At 41.0% G+C, this 19272-nt stretch overlaps 2 protein-coding genes across 6 annotated transcripts in view; both read right to left on the bottom strand.

Annotated features, from left to right (window-relative positions):
* lpin2 (lipin 2) overlaps positions 1-8023 on the bottom strand; it is a 207011-nt gene extending 198988 nt beyond the window's left edge. Inside the window, exon 1 of one of the 4 annotated variants that reach the window (XM_063062490.1) lies at positions 7860-8023. The gene's annotated coding sequence lies outside the window, so the exon portion shown is untranslated. Of the gene's footprint in view, positions 1-522; positions 546-7372; positions 7511-7859 lie in introns of those variants that run through there. The other 3 variants (XM_063062481.1, XM_063062499.1, XM_063062509.1) reach the window with 3 other exon arrangements.
* Positions 8024-12696: 4673 nt separating this feature from the next.
* Positions 12697-19272, bottom strand: part of myom1b (myomesin 1b) — a 187441-nt gene continuing 180865 nt past the window's right edge. For both annotated transcript variants that reach the window (XM_063062401.1, XM_063062408.1), the window contains one exon: positions 12697-15615. In XM_063062401.1, the coding sequence (XP_062918471.1) occupies positions 15473-15615 (143 nt within the window). In that variant the 3' untranslated portion in view covers positions 12697-15472. The remainder of the gene's footprint in view (positions 15616-19272) is intronic.

The raw sequence follows: 19272 nt of genomic DNA, 5'->3' as shown, positions 1-19272 counted from the left end.
GACAGCTTCCTCCACCAGGCCATCAGACTGATTAATTCATGCTGATACAAATGTATTTCCATGTTACACTAACTGTACTGTTGTACATACTATTCATTATAAATTACTATAAATTGCACATTTAGACAGAGACTCCTCAGGTATATGAAGGATGAAAGTAATAAAGTCAATTCAATTCCTACAGTCACATCCAGACTATAAAAATCACGTAATGAACTGTAAGATCCACAGACTAATCACTACAGGATACCACCAGTCACAGGATTCCAAAGCACATGAATAACACTAACTGTCACATCCTTTCATCAATCTAAACTCAATATTCTTGGACAACAGATGAGAAATTCATGCTAAATTCCATCTAAATGAAGTTCAGCACAGCATTGTAAAGGGTCCTAGAATGGCAGATTTAAAATGCCTTACTATTGAAATAAACTTCCTAATCCCACTTCAATAAAACTTCAGTTTTTGTCCCCACCACCCCCAATCCATGAGGAAAACAGGCCAAACAAAATAGTTTACCTTTTGATTTCCAGCATCTGTAAAGTTCTGAAAATATACAGAAAGACAGGGAACTTATGAAGATAAAAGAATTGACAATCATTTTAATAATCTTTTTTTTATCAGAACCGGCCGTAATGCTTAGCACAATATTAGTTCCTCTTTCTTCCTATGCTCAAAGAACTCCACAGAGCAAGCATTTGCTAGAATTTTCCAATGCTTTGCACAATCCAGCAGCCTTTGTTCCATTTTGTTCAAAGGTTCATTTATTATCAAAGTATACAACTCTGAAATTCTTCAGTTCTCTGGGTAGCCATGAAATTAAGAAAATGAAAGGCAGCATGATCATCAATCCCAAAATCCTTCCTCCAGCACACAAACCAAGCAAAACCGATCAGGTGCATCAACCCCCAAAACCCCCACCCCGCACAAAAATAATGAGATCAGGCAAAAAAACATAATAAAAACTATAAGACTGAGAAAAAAGTCTATAGACCAAAAGTCTAAATCCAAAATACAGAGAAAACCTGGACAACACCCCAGGTGTAGCCACAGGCTCTCCCCTTTCTGGGACCGAGCAACCAACGCTCACCCTCCGCACTCATGTCAATTCTTCAATTTCTCATCACTTCCATTGGCTCGCGTGCCATCCTGCAGCCTTTTTGCCACGAGGTTCACTCGTGCTACCTCTGCCTCCTGGAATCCTCTCGTAGACTGCAGAGCAATGAAGCACCCAAACAATCTCCAAACAGCAAAACACAGGCCTCAGTGGTTCCAGAATCAAATTCATGACAAGAAACAAGTGTAAAAGAAGGGAAAAAGATAGTTTCATAATCGATCTGGAAGATGTCGACCAAAGTAGCGTTGTACGCAGGTGCCATCTTGACCGGAGTATACCCTGCTAGAGTCGAAGTAGAAAAATATGGGAAAAGGCCCTTTGGCCCAACTCAACCAAACAACGAAATGTGTATCTACATTAATCCCACTTTTCTGCATTTAGCTCATCTCTTTTCTCTCCATGTCATGACCAAAATGCTTTTTACATGGTTTGAGTGCGTCTGCCCCTCCCACAAATTATTGAGGCGAAAATGGAAAGTAAGTGTGTGTTCAGTGCCATCTACCAGCATGTGATGGTCTCTCTCTTCTTGCCCGCTGCTCCCGAAGGAAGGTCCCTGCGTTCGAGTGGTCGCTCTGGCTTGATGCTGACAGAGGATTGTGCTAGGTCTTAGGCAAGGTTTAATTGATGCAGTTTGTGGATTGGACTCTGTAGTTCATGTTCAGATGTGTTTCTTGTTGCTATTTTAGGTGATCTTGATCAGGTGGGTCCACAGATAATGAATGTCACACTGCTAGTTTGAATTGAACTGAATATGTCTGGATTCTTTGAGTTTTATATTGTGCTTTTTCAGACATCCCACCCTGCAAAAACTCATTTCAGGGAGGTAGCACCATCAATTTGCGGTAGACTCCCAGAACTTCTGGGAAAGATGGGATGTCTGCAATAGAGTAGCTCCTTCGCAGCTGGCCAGCTAGTTTAAATAACATTAGCTATGCTAATGAATGAATGACACCTGTTAAACTCACCTCAACATGTCTTTTACAGGCTTAACCCACCATGGGCAATAGAAAAGTCACTGTTGCAAACAGTGCAATGAACAACACTGTCATTATTTTTGACCCCTATTAGGCAGGGGTACACTTTAGTGTAGTCTGGGGTGACGTATGTTTTATATTTTCTTTTTTCGGAACACTCTCCCACAGCGCGCGTGCGCTCTCTCTCTCACACATAGTCTCTCACGCGCGCGGTCTCACTCTCGTGGTCTCTCTCGCGCGCTCTCTCTCTCTCAGGGAGCCATTATTAGTATGCGGGAGACTCCCGGAACTTCCGGGAGAGGTGGGATGTCTGCTTTTTACCTGTTTGTGTGCTGTTTGTGAGACTTGTTTGTTTTTGGATATGTGGGGGAGGGGAGGTTGATGCTGTTCTTTGAATGGGTTCCTGGCTTTCTTTGTTTTGCAGCTGTCTATGGGAAGATGAAACTCAGGGTTATCTACTGCACACATACTTTGATTAAAAAAATGTACTCTGAATCTTTGAACCTAATGAATCTCTTCCAGCACTACCATATCCTTTCCAGTGTAGTCATCAGAACTGTGTACAATACTCATACAGCTGTAACATGATAGTCAAACTCAAAACCTCTCCAATGAAGCCAATCAAGCTAAATACCTTCTTCAGTGTCCTATACACCTATACTGTCATTTTCAGAGAGACTTATGTCCCCTGGCCTTCTGTAATCAATGCTTCCAAAATACCTGCCATTTACTTTATATATCCAGCCAGTATTAGATGGCCCAAAATGCACCATCTCACAGTTGTCTGATTTAACTTGCATTTGCTTTTGCTCCACACAACTTTCAGTTGATTTATGTCCCGCAGCATCAATTGCTCATTTTAAAGAAAGCAGTCAATCCAACAATATGCATACACTGGAAGCTTCAATTTATTGGAAAATTTCAGCCAGTTCAACCTGATACCAGTGAAGCTGCACAGATTTAAGTTCTGGGGTTAAATTCCAAATTTAACCCTCTCAAATCACCTGCCTTCACCTATTTTCTCAACTCTTCTCAAGCTGACCCCATTTACAAATGAGAACATGAAATATGCACTATATGCATGTTAAATAATGGAAGTCTCAGTTGATTCATGTAGTTCTGTAACAAAGCTGTGGAAGTCCATTTAAATTGCCAACATATCTAAAAAGGACAATCTCAAGACATTGCAAAATCAAGTTTTCTTAAAACTTCTGGCAGAAAATTATCTTAAAATGCCAATTTGAAGAACTGAGAACATAAATTAAAAATTTAATGTTCATCCATGACTCTGTGTAGCAGAGTTATAAAGCACAAAAAAAATACTTTAACTCACTGAACCTGCTCTGAACATCAACCGCCCATTTACAGTGAACCCATTTATTTTTCCCCTTGCATTTTCATCTACATCCCCAGATTCAACCATTCACCTGCACACACCAGGGGCAATTTACTAGACCAAATAACCCACATCTTCGGGAAAAAAAAACTCAAGGATCCAGAAGAAGCCATGTAGTCAAGGGAAAATGTGCAAACTCCATTCAGACAAGACTGAGTTCACAGGATTGGGCCCGGGTCTCTGCTGCTGTGAAGCAGAGGCTTTACCAACGTAGCAGTTTATGCCTCAGGGAAAATCTAGCTTGCTTTATCACAGTCTCAAGTCAATCAACCACTTTACCCATTCACCATGTCCTTGGACTGTAAAACACTATTTCCTGCTGTTTAAAAGTAGCATCACCCATACTGTCTAAATTAGAGGTCCCCTGTCTGGGGTTCACAGATCCTTCTATTAATGGTAGAAGTCCATGGCGTAAAGAAATTTGGGAACCCCAGTTAACATTTAAGTCAAGAAAGTGCAAGTATGTCCAATATATTTTATGTTGTGTCAAAACACAAACAATGTAGCATTCTCCCTCATAAAAGAGCTCTATAGTAGCATAGTTTTATAGTTTAGTTGAAATTGCAGTACAAAACAATCACAAGTTTCTATAACTCATCACATCAATCAAAACTTTACAGGTTTTTGCTTAAAGTTAATCTATATAGTTGTGCTGCAGCTGGCCACAATTGGGATAAAACTTGCACCCAACGTCAAATTTAGAAATATTTATGTGTCCCCACTTTAGACATTTAAGCCCCCTTAAAAGATCGAAAAGTTAATATTCTGATATCTGCAGGACAGTCAAATGGATTTGTAATCTAGTTCTGAAACTTGCTAAATAAACAATCTGAAAAACATCACTGAAAATAGGTGACAGCAATGCCCAGAATTATATTGAAAAATGGTGACCTTTTTGTGCTGGAAAATTTACTGAAACCACACATGGAAATGGCAATGAACGTAGGAAAGAAAAACAATACAACAGTGATGCCAACTCTGTTCCCTGGAATCAATTATTCTTTCCCCTTGTGGCCAGCAGAACTTAATCTCATATCCAAAATATATAAAGAAAAGCAAATAGTGTTTTAAAATTAATACTCCAAATTGCATTTCCTAGATTCACAAAATATTCAAAATTTTTGGACCTTGTCTCACTACAGTTATAAAGCTTCCCTCAGCCTTTCAGCTCAACTACAATGACAAAAGTGCAAACTGAAAAGACTAAGGGATGAAGGTCGCCAGCAGTGGATGGCCCTTAACCAGTTTACTTCAGGGCTCAATAAAAGAATAATGCAGAAAAGCAAATTCAATGGCAAATCACAAACTGAAGATGATAAATAGCAGTTTATTGAGCAAAAAAGAGGGGGGAGAAGAAAAATAATTTCAGTTTAAAATCTCCATTTAGTATTTATAATATGCAGGGCCTGGAGGCAGAACAATTCACAAACGAGAGAAAATCTGCAGATGCTGGAAATCTGAGGAATGCCCACAAAATGCTGGAGAAACTCAGCAGGCCAGGCAGCATCTACGGAAGAAAGTACAGTTGATGTTTTGGGCCGAGACCCTTCGGTAGGCCCGAAATGTCCACTACTTCCCCCCCCTCCCCCACCCATAGATGCTGCCAGGCTTCCCGAGTTCCTCCAGCATCTTGTGCGTGAGGCAGAACAATTGATTGGCAGTGCATTAATTACATATTTAATTGGCACCTCTCAAAACCATTTGAAACCTGGGCTATTCTTTAAGTTCTAACATAAATTGGCCACTAAACTTGCCATCTTCATGCTATAATACTGCCTTAGGCACTCTAGAGTTTTATATGGTTTCAGATGGCATGGCCTTCACAGAGCCCTGATCTCAACATCATCAAAGCTATCTGGAATTACCTGGAGAGACAGAAGCAAGTGAGGCAACCAAAGTCTGCAGAGAATGGTAGCAAGTTCTCCAAGGTCTTTGGAACAGCCCAAAAATCAATTTTCTTATAAAACTGAACAATAATGCTCTTTATAGTAATTTTTTTTGATCTTTAGAAACTTCAAATTTTAGAAAGCATCTTTGCTTTACATTTTTTTTAACATATGCCCAAAACTTTTGTACAGTACTGTACTATCCAATAACTCAGGACTGAGGATGTCTTCTGTGTGATCCAATGTACCTGATAAGGTTAATGCGGACATGAAGCCCCATCAACTTTGGCACATGAACATCGAAAGTACAAACAGATGGCTGTTGCAAATTGGGCATAGCTTGTAAAAGGGTGATTCTTCTGCTAGGATCTTATGTGATCACAAGCATCATCAAGTTGTGAATGCCATCCTAAATGCTTTTTTTTTGTAGTTTTAATGTTCATGTGCCAGAGATTCCCAAGGTGCTGTTGTCCTCCCACCTACCATAGGAGGCTTTAAACACTTGACTCTTTCCCTCTGTCCAACTTGTAATCTCTTCCCATGGCAGAGTGCAGATCAGAGTGTCTGGTTCCACAGTCTGAATGTTAGACATGCAAACAACCCAGCCTGTACATTGAGCCAAATGCATGAAATTAGAGTGTGATTGTATTCTAATCCTAAATGTATCATAATATGCAAATCCAACAGGCTCTTAAAAGCAAACAAGCTTAAGGCAGGACTCATTGTGTGAACAGAAATGGCAAGAATTCCAGGACACCCATAGTAGACTGCCTTTTTCCTCAAATTTTATTAGATTTGCTCAGAAATCACATGAAATTAATTAATATAATTATTTTCATTTATAGAAGTAAATTTAGCCCAAAGTGAAAACGTCTGCATATAACAATTAACCTTGTTTCTTTCCTGAATGTCTTAACATATCAATGCCCAATACCTCTAAATTGACTGTGAGTGCATTTTTGAACAACTCAAGGGCTACTCTAGCTCACTACTGTCTTCATTTTCTAATTTAAATCATGACCCACTTGTTTAAATTCCTAATTAGACATATTACAGTGCTCAAAGTCGAGCTCATGGTCATACGCACTGATGCGTTGAAAAACTTTAACTGCAGCAGCATCACAGGCACACATACAAGTAGCATTCACAAGAAATACAGATTTCTTTTAAAGTTAAGAGCACAGTTAGCGCGTGTCCATTTTTGTGAAGAGTGATTGAAGTAGTCATGTGTTAAAAACTAAAACAAAATCAAGGATACAACGATTTGCTTAAAGCGGGTCATTTCCTAGTTATGGTGCAAATTACTATGCAAATCCAAATCTTATTCAATACGGAACATACTCGACAATTTGATATGTAAATAAAAATAGCACCTAAAATTAAGAAAATAACAAGAAGCCACCCCAAACACAAGAGATCCCTGCAGACGCTGAAAATCCAGAGCAACACAAGTTCCTCCAACATTTTTTGTGTATTATTTAGGAAGCTATCACAATTTCAATCGGGTCTCATGACAGCATTCGTCTCCTAAGAGGCTCTACGCCACACACTATTAACGTTTAAACTATCCCCCTGTTTACTGTTTTTTCTCCTTAGGATAAGACGACATATTTATCTTCAATACCTTGCCTAACTGCAAGTCTCTACTACTGGCAACTGTTTCAGGGTAATAAATGTACGTAACGTCACCGCCTTTCGATCAATTCCCCCTGGGATTACTGAACAACAAACCATCAAAAAATCCCACGTCCTTTACACTTCACAGACAGAAGCTACACACAAACACACCAAAACCAACCGACCACCATCCTCCCCCACCCCGCCCCCGACTGTGGCCCCCGTCGAAAGTACTACTGCAAGAGGTTAGAAAGTAATCATCTTCAGAGATTTTGTTTTAACAAATCCTTGATAAATGCCATCAACTCCCTTATCAATAATGGGTCGGGTCAAACTGTTAATGACCTCACAAATCTGTAAGATTAACAATCCAACTCACAGTCGTTGAATAGTTTTGTTCAAGGCCGCGAATCAGGAATCCATGTAAATGTTGCGTACTGAAAATGATCAAGACATCCGAGGCATTTAAATAGAATAACTACGGTAAGGTGCCTGTCGAACGGACCAGTGAAGATGCAAACATTCATTTAACTCTAAATGCCAGAGCCTGTCGAGGTGCCATTTTCATAAACGAAAAAAATACAGACCGGTAGAAGTACTCAGCACCATCAAATTGCATTAAGTGTATAGTATGACAGAACAAGTCCGTATGTATTGATTCCATTCGCGAGGAGGCTCCGGGTGGATGAGGTGGCACCCGGCGGAAGAGCGAGGTGGGATAAAGCAACCAACTAGTTAACACAAACAGGAGGAAAACATTAAACGTTACAACGAATAAACAAGACAAAGTACTGAGTGGGGTTGGCAATACATTTTGAGAGAGGGAGACAGGAACCGTTAGCCGGAATAACCAAACCGTGACCCACCAGCAGGACCCTCACCTCTGTTGCAGTGCCGGCTTCACAACTGTAAGGTTATCAGCGTTGGTGGAAAGTGCTTTATTCGCAACACTGAACCACAACAACAGAGACGAAAGCAACCCATTCACAGTCGAACGCGCCGCTTCCTCTTCTAGTTGCAATTTCTGCCAGCAAAAGCCCGGCTCACGTGACTGCCGGCCGCCCGCCCGCGCCGCCGCTCACGTCGCGCGGCGCCGGCAGGCACGCGCGCTCAGGGTGCACGGAGCTGCGCCGCCGCCGCTGCTGGGCTTCGCGACAAACTGGTGCGAGTTTGTTCCGGGGTGGGGGGGGGGGGGTTCACAAGCGGGGCCGAGGATAATGTGATGTCTGCAGTTCCCTGCGCTCAGCCTACATTTAGAGATCACGTTGCCACTCAGATGTTCCAGCAATATAGTGCCGAAGGAAATATGTCGTATGTTAAAGCACTGACAGCTTCTCTTCCTTGTACGGTTGGAGTCAGAGACGTGACCACAACTGGGCAAGTCATTAAAGATCGAAACAGTCTGATCTAATGTGACTAGCCAGCGCTCATGTGTTCATACACAACCAGGTCAGTGCTGCCTGGTGTTAGAGCGTCTATCATCTGCTGTGTCTCTCGATATGAACGCTCAACGTTCCTCACAGTAACAAAGTTCGGCATTTTTTATTGTTTTGCAATAGTTGGTTTAAAATTACAAATATTTATCGATATATTTTTGCTTCAGTACATTTGGTTTCTCGCTTGAACAGCACGGTTTAGTGTTCTGACAGTTCAGAGACGGAATTCTAGCGATATACGCCATCAAGTACAATTGAAGTTTCTGTTTTGTGATCTGCTGTTTTACCAGGTGTGCAAATGAGCTTATTAAGGACTACTATTGTGTTTCCTTATACCTCACTGCGATTAAGGTCGTAAATTATAGACCAGAACAAATGATCCCTTGATTAAATTTAAAGCTACCCCGCAGGAATTTAGTTCTTCGGTTAACTAATTTAGCAACTCTGGCCAAATAAACCGTGGTGAGTAGAACAATACCGGATTGTTGTAAAAGCCTGACTCGTTCACTAGTGTTCTTTAGGAGAGAAAATCTGTTCTTACCTGGACAAGGAGATTGATGGCCCGTGACACTGTAGTTGCCTTATTAAACTCCTCGCTTATACAAAGCTGCCCACACCAACTTGGTAAGGACGCAAACACGAGGAAATCTGCAGATGCTGGAAATTCAAGCAACACACAACTTTGATGTGTGTAACTTGGTAAGGAAACTGGAAATGGATGGTTTATGCTGTGCATGCCTGTTATGTACATCCTGTTAGTAAATAAAAGTATATAGGAAATGGAAATGGGATTTGGTCATTCAGTCTTCAAGCAGTATGCCAAATAAAATCACCATGGCTCCTTTCAGTGAACTACGGACCTGAACCTCAATATTACTTTGTACCTTAATGCCATTACTGAGGCCACCATTAACTGTGTGCTTTGTTTCCACTTGACCTCCCAGTGCGACATCTCACACTCCCTTCTGCCACTTCTCTGTAACTGATCTATATCCCAGTGTTCTTTTATAGTCCTGTATGTGGTCCACAACTCCATTAGTCTTGGTGTCATCCTCAAATTTGCTAATCCATTTTAATCTTAATCATTGACATAAATCTAATCTCATCTGTGCTAATTTGCTCAGAACCCACAATGTCCTGATCTTTCTTATGAAAGTTTATCCACTTTCTGTTTAACTACTCCAAATGATCAAACCTGCACTACCCTTTCGAGAAGTTGTCCTTGTGTACCTCGGTTTTCAGTGACATCTTGTAAAGATACACCTTTATTCAAGATTCTCACTCTAACAGAAACATCTCAATTACCCTGACATACCCCCTAAGTAATCTAAAAGGTTTCAGTAATACAAAGATTTAAAAAAAGTAGAGTGATAGCAGGTAGAGCAGCAGCCCGGGTTCAATCCTGACCTCTGATGCTGTCCACGTGCAGTTCGCAAGTTTTCCCTGAGACTGCTTAGCTTTCATTTCCAGCTGCTTTGGTTTTCGTCCCACAGCTTAAAGATGTAAATTATCACAGAGATGTGGAGGGGCAAATGCCATGGAGGGACTGTCAATGTGGATAGAACTGTTTTAAAAAGCGTTAGTGGACCAGATGTCACTCAATATGGCAGGAGAATTTTGCTTGAGTTGGTGCTTATGGAAGAGGCTAGATGGAAAACCACTGGAAAATGTGCTTTGATCATTGATGTATCCAGTGATAGATGAGTTAAGGCTCTGGTGATATTGCCTTGCCTTGCCTTGCACCCTTAACTCCTGGTGGAGTCGTCAGGGCACTGTTGCGGCGTGTCTTGGGCATCTGAAACCTGGCGGAGGCCATCCCTCTCCAGGTTTGCCCACAGCCGATTTCCTCCAACTAGGTGGCTCGCTTTGGGTGTGAACATGTGGCCGTTATAGTTCACCTGAGAATCTTTCCGTCCCGGCCGGTGACTTCATCATGGAAGTCATTCACCCAGTGGTGCCGTGTTAACACCGCCCCCTCATGTGGTTTAGCCCACCAGCTGAAGCAGTTTACTGGGGTATGGCGCTTGGAGCCAACACGTGAGAGATTTAGGAGATGGATGAGGACCAGTGATGCCCGTCCACCCTGTCTGGTAGGGAGAAGCATGCCAGACATCAAAGGTACTACCTCTATCCACAGCCCCCTGTACTTCATGCTATGCATTAAGTAATCCAATTCATTTCAACATACTGCCACCCTAATCCATTTTCACCACTATTGGCATCAGATTCCGAATCCCAACCTCCTCTTTGCACCTCCTAACTTTACCATTGCTACCTTCTGAATCATATGGGAGACCTAATGCTTTTTTGGTTCATTTTTTTAAACATCTGATCCCTAACCCAGCAAGTGAACCTACCAACTTTGTTTCTATGTGCATTGACATTATAAATAGCTGTTGGTTGTGAAGGGGTGATCATGGGAAGATAAATCTGTGTAGCTTATAGAGAATATCAATTATAATGACTCTCATGTTTTTGCTGATTCCGAGTTGGAACGTGGTTCCACAGAAGACAAACACAGATTTGAGAAATGATAGCATGCCTGGGGACCTTGAAGAGGTAAGAGTTTCATGATGAGACAACTATTTGTAAGTTTAGATAAGTCAATGGATGTTTATTTTTGAGGGGGAACAAGTAAAAGGAACATGTGACTGATGTGAATGAACCATTTACAGTACCATCCAACAAGAGGCTCAGTAAGGAAAGTTTTAGGTCAGTAGGAGCACATTGGGATAAAATAGATTGAATATAAATGAGGAAGAAATAAAGGGAAATAGGTGAAAAACACAGAGAAATTTAAAGCTATAAAAGAAGGGGTCCTTGCAGATGCCTGGACTTCTGGATCAGTCCAAGACATAGATAAATGGACGGTCTAATGTTTTGATGATATGACTGGAAATACATGAGCACCATACATTTGACATTAAAGATCCGTTAATGAGTCAATTGAGAATGGAGTAAAGAAGCCAAGGGTACCTTAACATTCCAGGATCATCCTAAAACAGTGAGCAGTTTGGAAAGACAATGGGCTGGTTGTGTTTGATATGGTCTAGCTATGTTTGCTGAAGTGTCAATAAAGAAGTTGTGCATAGAAACAAAGTTGGTAGGTTCACTTGCTGGGTTGGGGATCAGATGTTTAAAAAAATAAACCAAAAAAGCATTGGGTCTCCCATATGATTCAGGAGGCAGCAATGATAAAGTTAGGAGGGTGCAAAGGGGAGTTTGAGATTCGGAATCTGATGCCAATAGTGGTGAAAATGGATTAGGGTGGCAGTATGTTGAAATGAAATGGATTACTTAATGCATAGCATGAAGGAATACTCCGTTTAGCTACATATACAAGTAAATTGTGCATTTTTTTGTGTTCCTACCAATTCTGTTTTTTTTCTGGGTATAGCCTGAAATTCTGCTCATTGGTTCTAGCATTTCAGTCAGGCAGATAGCACCTCGCATGAGTTGACACTTTTATTTGTACTTATAAAAGCTTATCTTTGCCTAGTAAAGCAACCAGTCTGCTTCCTAATGGTAATCTCCGAGCACTTCTTACCTGCCATAATTTCCAGTATTCTTTAGGCAAATCACGGTACATCGTTAAAGACCCCTCACACCCTCTCCATGAACTGTTTGTTCTTCTGCCATCAGGCAAACATTATAGGAGCATCAAAACTAAAACCACATGGCTACTAAACAGCTTCCTCCCACAGGCAGTCAGACTGCTAAATAGCTGCTCTACCTGACTCTGCTTTGGACACTTTTAACTTGCACTGGACACTTATAACTGATTTTAACTGACATATGGCTGTTGTGTTTTACTATTTATTGTTATGTTTATTATTTAATGTTGCGTTTGTTATGTTATGATTGCACTGCCCCTGAGAAACGCTGTCTCATTCTGCCCTGCAGAGCTGATGTATGGTTAGAAGGACAATAAAGTTTTTTTGAATCTTGAATCTTGAAGTAGCTTTCAAAGCAATGGTGAATGTTAAGCTAAAATTCTACAAGGTTATCATGACAATTTGGTGAAGTAGTTAAGGAAGGCTGTGGGAATTCATATGGGTACGATGTGCTTTCTTTTCATATCTTTCTACTGATTTTCCATCAAAGTTACAAAGAATCATCAGAAAATTCTAGCTCAGATTCTTTCATCTGTTATCTGTAACTACTTGACATTTTTTTTGTCTGTTTGGTAGTTATTTTCTCAACCGAGACTAGTTGAACAGACAACACAATATATCATGTAATAGTAATAAACCAGGCAATTTGACAGTATTGCATTATGACAGGGGAATTTTATTGACTGAGGATACATCAGAAACTCACTAAACTTTTCATGTACTGTATTGTGGATGAGGCTGACTTACTGAAATATAGTTTTTGTAAAATAATCTTTATACAATATTGTTTAACACGTGGATTATATCAGTGCAGTAACTATAACACAACTCACTTACAATAATCAGTGTCTCTGAGGAAGTAACACAAAATAAGTAGGATCGGAGAGGGCAATTTTAGTGACGCAATGTCTTTATAATCAGAGATTTTCAAGAAAGCGCAGATGGAAGACATTGTGATGATGAAGTTGCTCTGATTTTCTATTAAATTCACAGGATTTGACCTAAAATCAACACTTCAAACTTTATATATATTATAATAGACAGCACACACATTGCAGTGTATTTCATAGAGCAATATCTCAGAGGACATGATAAAATGAGAGAAACAGGGTTAAAATTTCAGTTTTAAAACCTTTCATCAGAATAGAAAAGTGAGAAAATGAGCAATTTAAGTTGCAGAGAGCTGAGAGATCATAAGGAAAAGAAGCCAAGTTTGTCTGGGTGACAGAATTGTTCTTAGTGTAACCTAAGAAGGCGTAATCAATGTTTGTTAATTTCAGCTGATTTATTTACAGGAATGGAAAGAGAGGGAGGCAAATGAATATAAAAGCGAGGGAATGAAATGCTGGAACTGTGAGATGCAATGGTAGCCATGCCATGGTAATGTAGCTGGGAGTCATGGTAGCACAGTGGTTAGTGTGAGGTTATTACAGCAGAGTTCAGAGTTCTGTAAATAGGTGGGTTGTTGGGCGGTACAGCTCACTGGGCCAGAATAATCTGTTCTACATTGTATCTCTAAGTAAAGTAAATAAAACACGGTTTTTCAGGAAATCTGAAATAAAAAGAATGTTAGAAACACCCAGAAGACCCAAATTTTAAAACAGATGGTTGCAGGGATAGAGAATACACGAGTTCTCATCTTTCAAAATCTTGTGCAGTAGATTCTAGAATTGTTCCTGTGGATTGGAGAGCAGCAAATGGGATCTCACTACTTAAGAAAGGAGGAAGTAGGAACAGATCTCACACACAAAATTCTGCAGATGCTGGAAATCCAAAGCTACACACACAAAATGCTGGAGGAACTCTGGGTTGGGCAGCATCCATGGAAAAGAATAAACAGCTGGCATTTCAGGCCAAGATCCTCCTCCAGAAAGGAAGGGGGAAAGGCCTACCATTGATTATTTTTACCAGATGCATTTGTAGAGTGAGAAAAAGCTGAATTCCTTTTACAGGTTCTGATACAAACAGGCAAGACTTGTTTTCTAAAATTGTTGGGTCCAGAAGGCTACAATGTTCCAGGAAAGAATACATGATGACTTGGTCTTCCATTGGGATTCATTGGAGGTCAGAGTACGGAATGGGATGGTGAGTTAAAGTGACAGACAGCTGAAAATTCAGATCACCCTTGCAAGCTAAATAGAAATTAGGTTATACAACTCTTAAATTCAATCTGCAAGGATGACTCTGAGGTTCAAATTACCTATCATCTGAAATGGAACAAGGGAATTCAAGAAAAAATTTGATTAACCATCTATTTATATTACAAACTCACAGGTTCTCACAACTGTCTTGATGATTACTCCCTTCAACTTACTTCTTATAAGAATTTCATTCCTTTCTCCCAGGTTCTGCATCTCAGTTGTATTTGTTTTATTATTGGGGCTTTCCATATGAGTACTTCTGAGATTACTTCTTTTAATCTTAACTATAGCTTACTTCTACCATGGTTGACAGAGCTCTTGACTATATTACCTCTATTTCCTGCAAATCTGCTTTCATCTTCTCTTCCTGCAGCCATAGCAAGAATTGGGTTTGCCCAGCACTCGTTTCTGCTCACCACTTGACGGATCATCCTCCATAATTTCCATTATCTTCTATAAAATTACATTTCCATTCAGTATTCCAGTAGGATGGTTATTTCCAAGACCCCTTGTTCATATCTCAACCACCAACCACTGGCTTTCTGATGGCACTTCCATTGCAGATACAACAACTGCCTTTTAACTCTACTCCTTCCACCAACTAGGGACACAGACTTTCCAAATAAAGAAGCAATTTACTGTTTATTATGTTCTTCTCTACAATGGATAAATCAAATAGAGATAGCAAAAACTTTGCAGAGCATTTTCTTTCAGTTTGCAAGAATGATTGCAAGCTTTCTTTTGCCTGTCATTTTAATTCTCCATCCCATTCCTGCTTCAGCCTGTTTGTCTTTGGCCTTCTGTACTTTCCCAATGAAGACCAACACAAATTCAATGAATGGGATTCCTCTCTGCAACTTAATACCTACCTGTTTTTGTTCACGAGTGAAAAGTCATTGACCTAAAATGTAAAATGTAAACTCTTTTTCTCTTTCCACAGAAGAATGACCTGCTTTTCAAATACCAGCATTTTCTATTTTCATTTCAGATTCTCGGTATCTGCAGTTTTTTTTTGGCTTTCCTTTAGAACACTGCTCTTTTATAACACATTTCGATCTATTTGTCATTTTATTTTTACTGATATAATGTAATATTTCAAACTGATCTGTTATATTGAATATATGTTTATCCATTGTCTTGCCAAGCTAATTCTCGAGCAACTTAGCGATCATCGTCGTTTCCAAGTATACCTTCCATGGCCTTTTTGGCTCCACTAAACTTTTTCAGTCATCTGGATTTCGAAACATGGCTGAATCTATGCTTGTTTGCAGAGAGTTGTAACAGCAGCTTATTCAAAGTCATCGATTTTCACTAATGGTTCTTTGCTTGTGGTGTAGTTTGGAATTGTGTTCTCATTTGATCCAGAAATCGTTATTGGATCAGGAGTTTCTTCAGTTGCAATAAACTCTTCCACTTGGGGTTTTTTCAAGTCTGTTTATGTTACAGGTGAACAACAGAGTCAGTGATGAACAGCAAAATTAAACCCACGAGAATCACGAGATGTGGGCAAGTAGAAATAATTTTAAAAATTCAAGTTCTTTTCTAACCCTAACTACCTTCATTTTTTACAAGAAAGAGAAAGGATAACAGGACCTTCAGTTCCTGTTTCAAAGACCTTTTCTCTGTTCCAGACAAAACCCCAGTTAACTATGCTTCCTTAGTCTCAGGAAACCTAGCAGCTAAATGGTACAAGAATTACCATGTTGAACAGGCAGGCATACCTTTGTAACCCCAATGTTGTACTGTGGACAGCTGGACCACTCCTCCCCTTACCCACCTCTCCCTACCAACCTATTAACCTCTCTAACAATTAGACATATCCCATACCTTAGATCCACTTTCAGAGCTTACAATCTCTTCCTGCCCCATCCCCCAAAATATTTTTACACCTCCAATGGAAGTGTAACCTTCTTCCTCTCCTTTGATCTTCAATGTCCTCTATTATCTTGCCACCTCGATCTTTGACCATTTTTCATCTATCCATCCTGTCTCATTCTTACCCTTAAGTTTCTCTATTCCTCCCTCAATCTAGCTAGCATTTTCTGCAATATTCCATTGGTTTAGGAGTCCATGACTTGAAGGAGTCTCAGTGAATTTGAGGGGAGCAGGAACCAGAATTGTGGAGAGTTTCAGAACAGTATAAGGACGGGATGTGTTTAGTTTCGGTGGAGCCTGGGAAGAATCACTTTAACATCTAATGTAAATCTAATTTCTATTTACTAGGATAGCAGATTATCAGAATTTTACTCTTTTACCAGTCACACACATTATATACAAAAAAAATCACAATTCTTATCACAGTGTTCATCATTGCCACCTATTAAAAGTCTGCAAAAGGACATGAATCAGTTTGCAATCTTCAGCACATTGGATAAAGGACATATTCCATAATTACATTGTAGTAGAAGTGGATACTGAACAGAATGAATTGAGCCAGGAGCAGAAAGAATGTGTGCCTCTGTTAGGAATAAACTCAAAGATCTTGTGGTAATCCAAACGTAACAATGAGCTATTGAATCAGTACTTCTAGTTGTTAGCAATAGTCATCTCGTAAATACCGTAAAACTTTATTAATCCTGTACTCACAGGATTTTGGTGCTGGACCAGCAAATTTTCTGGTCGATGTGATGTTAGTTTGTTAATACTCCACAGGGTAATACTTTTTAATTTAAAAGGTAATAATACATTTTCCAATGAAGTGAGAACTTTAAAGGTACTGTGAGAGACAGAACCACTGAGTCTCGAGGGATTGTGGAAAACTCAGGTCACAGGGAATGCTCTGGTGAGTGAAGGGAGGCACAGGAATCAGCACCTAGTAAAGCAGATGCCAAACCATTGAGATTTCTAAATAGGTAGATAACAGACAGAACATAGAACTTTACAGCACAGTACAGGTCCTATGGTCCATGATGCTGTGCTGACCTTTTAACCTACTCCATGTTCAATCTAACCTGTGCCTCCTATACAGCGTAAACACAAGGAATTCTGCATATGCTGGAAATTCAAGCAACACACATCGAAGTTGCTGGTAAACGCAGCAGGCCAGGCAGCATCTCTAGGAAGAGGTACAGTCGACGTTTCAGGCCGAGACCCTTCGTCAGGACTAACTGAAGGAAGAGCTAGTGAGAGATTTGAAAGTAGGAGGGGGAGGGGGAGATCCAAAATGATAGGAGAAGACAAGAGGGGGAGGGATGGAGCCAAGAACTGGACAGGTGATTGGCAAAAGGGATATGAGAGGATCATGGGACAGGAGGCCCAGGGAGAAGGGAAAGCGGGGGCGGGGGGGGGGAACCCAGAGAATGGGCAGGGGGTATAGTCAGAGGGACAGAGGGAGAAAACGAGAGAGAGAGAAAGAATGTGTGTATATAAATAAATAACGGATGTGCCACATGTGTAGCACTTGTTCCGCTTACAAGGATAAGTGGTAAGGGAGGAAGTGTAAGGGCATGTGTAGCACTTGTTCCACTTACAAATGTGTTTCGCTGAACACCTACGCTCTGTCCGCCAGAGAAATCAGGATCTCCCAGTGGCCACACATTTTAATTCCACATCCCATTCCCATTCTGATATGTCTATCCACGGCCTTCTCTACTGTAAGGATGAAGCCACACTCAGGTTGGAGGAACAACACCTTATATTCCGTCTGGGTAGCCTCCAACCTGATGGCACGAACGTTGGCTTCTCTAACTTCCGCTAATGCCCCATCTCCCCCTCATACCCCATCCATTATTTATTTATATACACACATTCTTTCTCTCTCTCTCCTTTTTCTCCTTCTGTCCCTCTCACTATACCCCTTACCCATCCTCTGCGTTTTCCCCCCCTCCCCTTTTCTTTCTCCCTGGGCCTCCTGTCCCATGATCCTCTCATACCCCTTTTGCCAATCACCCGTCCAGCTCTTGGCTCCATCCCTCCCCCTCCTGTCTTCTCCTATCATTTTGGATCTCCCCCTCCCCCTCCCACTTTCAAATCTCTTACTAACTCTTCTTTCAGTTAGTCCTGACGAAGGGTCTCGGCCCGAAATGTCGACTGTACCTCTTCCTAGAGATGCTGCTTGGCCTGCTGCGTTCACCAGCAACTTTGATGTGTGTTTCTCCTACACAACCTTCCTTTCTTTCATCATCCATGTGCCTATTTAAGAGTTTCTCAAATGTTCCTAATATGTTTGCCTCTACCACCATCAGGCACCATGGATGGCAGCCTGCCTAGGAGAAGGAAAACACTGCGGCCATACCCACCCATGGGAAAGGCTTCAGGAGTAAACCCGAGGAAGAAATCTGGACCCGGGGTCCTTAAGGCTGTTTACGGTTGTTTACAACTTCACTCTGGCAACCTCTGCGATGACACTGGTGCCAATCTGTATCGGCAGTTGCCCTTCCCTTGGACTACATCAGTGACATGGAGAGGGGGAACCCGCTATGTGGGCAACAGCTGGTTCTTCAAATCTTCCTTCCCAGGCTGGCGCCCTGGAGAGGACACAGTCCACCAGAGGCGCAAACCCATGATCCCCTGGGATGGATGGCTGCCTACTACTGCAACTACATCCACTACTTACTGTGTAAACAACCTACCCCTGATATCTCCCCTATGTTTTCCTCCAATCACCTTAAAATTATGCTCCCTCATATGAGCCACTATTGGAATTTTACTGTATCTTGTAAAATAAATGTGCTATTTGCATTTGAGGTAAATCACATAATTATTCTTCCTCTACACACGATAACGTATTGCATCACTGCATGGTATGGAAACTGCACTGCAGTGGATAGGGAGGCTCTACAACAGGTAGTCAAAACTTCTCAGCACATCACTGGCACCAGCAAGGACATGTATACAGAAAGGTGCCGGGAAAAGGCCAGGAATATCATGAAGGATCCCATCCACCCTGCTTATGGACCGTTTGTCGTTTGTCCCACTCTCATCAGAGACGAGAATAGGCAGTATCCAATCAGAGAGGAGAATAGGCAGTATCCAAGCCAGGACCACCAGATTCAAAAACAGTCACTTTCTCCAAGCAGTAAGGCTTACAGTTTTTACAGTTGTGTTCTTTATCTTATTGTGTTTTTCTGTGCTGCATCAGATTTGGAA

This window comes from Mobula hypostoma, chromosome 1 (assembly GCF_963921235.1).
Source record: "Mobula hypostoma chromosome 1, sMobHyp1.1, whole genome shotgun sequence".
Classification (NCBI taxonomy): Eukaryota; Metazoa; Chordata; class Chondrichthyes; order Myliobatiformes; family Myliobatidae; genus Mobula; species Mobula hypostoma.
This window is presented reverse-complemented; position numbering and strand designations above follow the sequence as displayed.